Source organism: Adiantum capillus-veneris, chromosome 30 (genome assembly GCF_014529385.1).
Source record: "Adiantum capillus-veneris isolate H3 chromosome 30, ASM1452938v2, whole genome shotgun sequence".
NCBI lineage: Eukaryota > Viridiplantae > Streptophyta > Polypodiopsida > Polypodiales > Pteridaceae > Adiantum > Adiantum capillus-veneris.
In genome coordinates this window covers 59,579,839-59,581,788 of record NC_140960.1, presented here as the reverse complement: position 1 = coordinate 59,581,788, position 1,950 = coordinate 59,579,839, and the positions used below count along the sequence as shown (strand labels likewise).

At 46.5% G+C, this 1,950-nt stretch overlaps 1 protein-coding gene across 1 annotated transcript; it reads left to right on the top strand.

Moving 5' to 3' along the window:
* The first annotated feature begins 734 nt into the window (after nt 1-734).
* On the top strand, nt 735-1,121 carry LOC147418042 (putative calcium-binding protein CML44). Its single transcript, XM_086507065.1, has one exon. It carries the CDS (start codon nt 735-737, stop codon nt 1,119-1,121), a length of 387 nt encoding a protein of 128 aa, XP_086363191.1.
* The last annotated feature ends 829 nt before the right edge of the window (nt 1,122-1,950 follow it).

Below are 1,950 nucleotides of genomic sequence, written 5' to 3'. Positions count from 1 at the left end.
TACAAATCAAAACATTAAAAAAATTTATTGAATCAATACTTCACATCACGAATCACACTCCTATGCATACACTTCTTAATCTTTTGTTCTCTCAAGCTTTTTTCAACATGCCAAACAATGTTTGAAAAAAATCATTTTCCCAGACATACAAAATTCCTTACCTTGAATTTGTTGAGAGGAGATGTCAAAACATTGCATTAAATTTTTATTTTTTTACACTATTTTTCTCTATTTTGAGGTGGAATTTTTCCTTTCTCCCTTGCCGTCAACCAACATTTTTGAAGTTGAAAACGACGTGATATTAAATTGAGGCACATTTTTTTGAAAATCTGATACCAAAGAAATGAATGCAACAACTTAACTTTTGGAAATACCATTTGAAAGGACATGATTTCTTTCTCTTCAAGGTTACCTTCCCCTTGCTTTTCAGCAACGCGCTTGCTGCACTCCACTCTCTGCTCACCCACAAGCTCTTCATCTCCACTCCACGCCTCCTCTCCTTCACCGCCTCCAGCCTTGCCCCTCCGGCTTCCCTCCCCCCCTCCGCAACCGCCACTTGTCGGTCCCCGCCCAGCTCAGCAGCCCCGTCAGCACACCATTGCTTGCTGCGCACCATCTTCGACAGCCTTGCCCCTCCGGCTTCCCTTCCTCCCTCCGTAACCGCTACCTGCCGGTCCCCGCCCAGCTCAGCAACCCCGTCAGCAGACCATTGCTTGCTGCGCACCATCTTCGACATGCTGGACACTGACTCGGACGGCCACATCAGCAGCCATGACGTGGCACTCCATCTTGCCAAGCTCGGGATGATGACGGACACCTCGGATGAGGTGGTACAGTCAGCATGGCACAAGACATGTCGCGATGCCTCATTAGACTATAAGGATTTTGTGAGGTGGTATGAGGAGGGGGATGAAGAGCTTGCTCGAGCATTTGTCATGTATGACGTGGATGGTAACGGGTTCATTTCTTGTGAGGAGCTCCAAGAGACGCTTGTGCGAATGGGATTCACCGAGTGCCATGACGAACACTTCTGCCATCTCATGGTCCAATCTGGCGATGCCAACTCGGATGGCAAAATCGATTACCATGAATTTCGCCAAATGATGTCACATAAATTTTGAATGGGCACCATGTGCGCGGTGATCAGATCAAAATTTACAACATCTACCACACACACCTCCATATACATTTTCTACCCACATACACCTCCATTCCTTGGAACCAAGGTTTTGTCCATGAGGATAAGGATTAGGATGATGATAATTTGGGCTACAAAGTGCATATGCTAGTGAAGGATGGTGTATGATAGGCTTCAAATTCGAGTCCCAGATTTTACACAATCATCCAAATAGGTGCCACCGACTTCTTGTAAATGAAAAAGTCACTTAGAAGTCATCACAAACTAGGACTGGAAGATGGAAATTTTGGGATAAATCAATAAAAATCTACAACTTGATCAACGTAGTCTCGCCCTGTGGCTCTCTCCTCGCATAGGTCTTGTACATTCCTATTTCTTTCTTCTCCTCCTCCTCCTCCTCCTCTCTCTCTCTCTCTCTCTCTCTCTCTCTCTCTCTCCATGCAGTCGAAACCCTTGCTCTCTCTTCCCATGCGTAGTTTGTAGCCGCTAGGTGCGCGGGAGGCACCCAACGTCCCTTGGATGCTCCATAGCTCCGCCCACCTTGCCAAGGTCAGTCGGGAGGCAGTCCCCCACCTTGTACACCCTGCTACATGCTTCAATTAGATAGCTCTTGCCCTGTATGGGTCACTCTTGTCCTATCCAAGTCACCTCGCTGTCAAAGTCAATTATGCGAAAGCGTAGAGCAATGGATGGAGAGAGAGAGAGAGAGAGAGAGAGAGAGAGAGATGAACCAATCAATTGGGCAATGAAATATATGATTTTACAATGGGGCTAGGTGTAATGGGAATGGCTCATGAACTTTGAGAATAGCG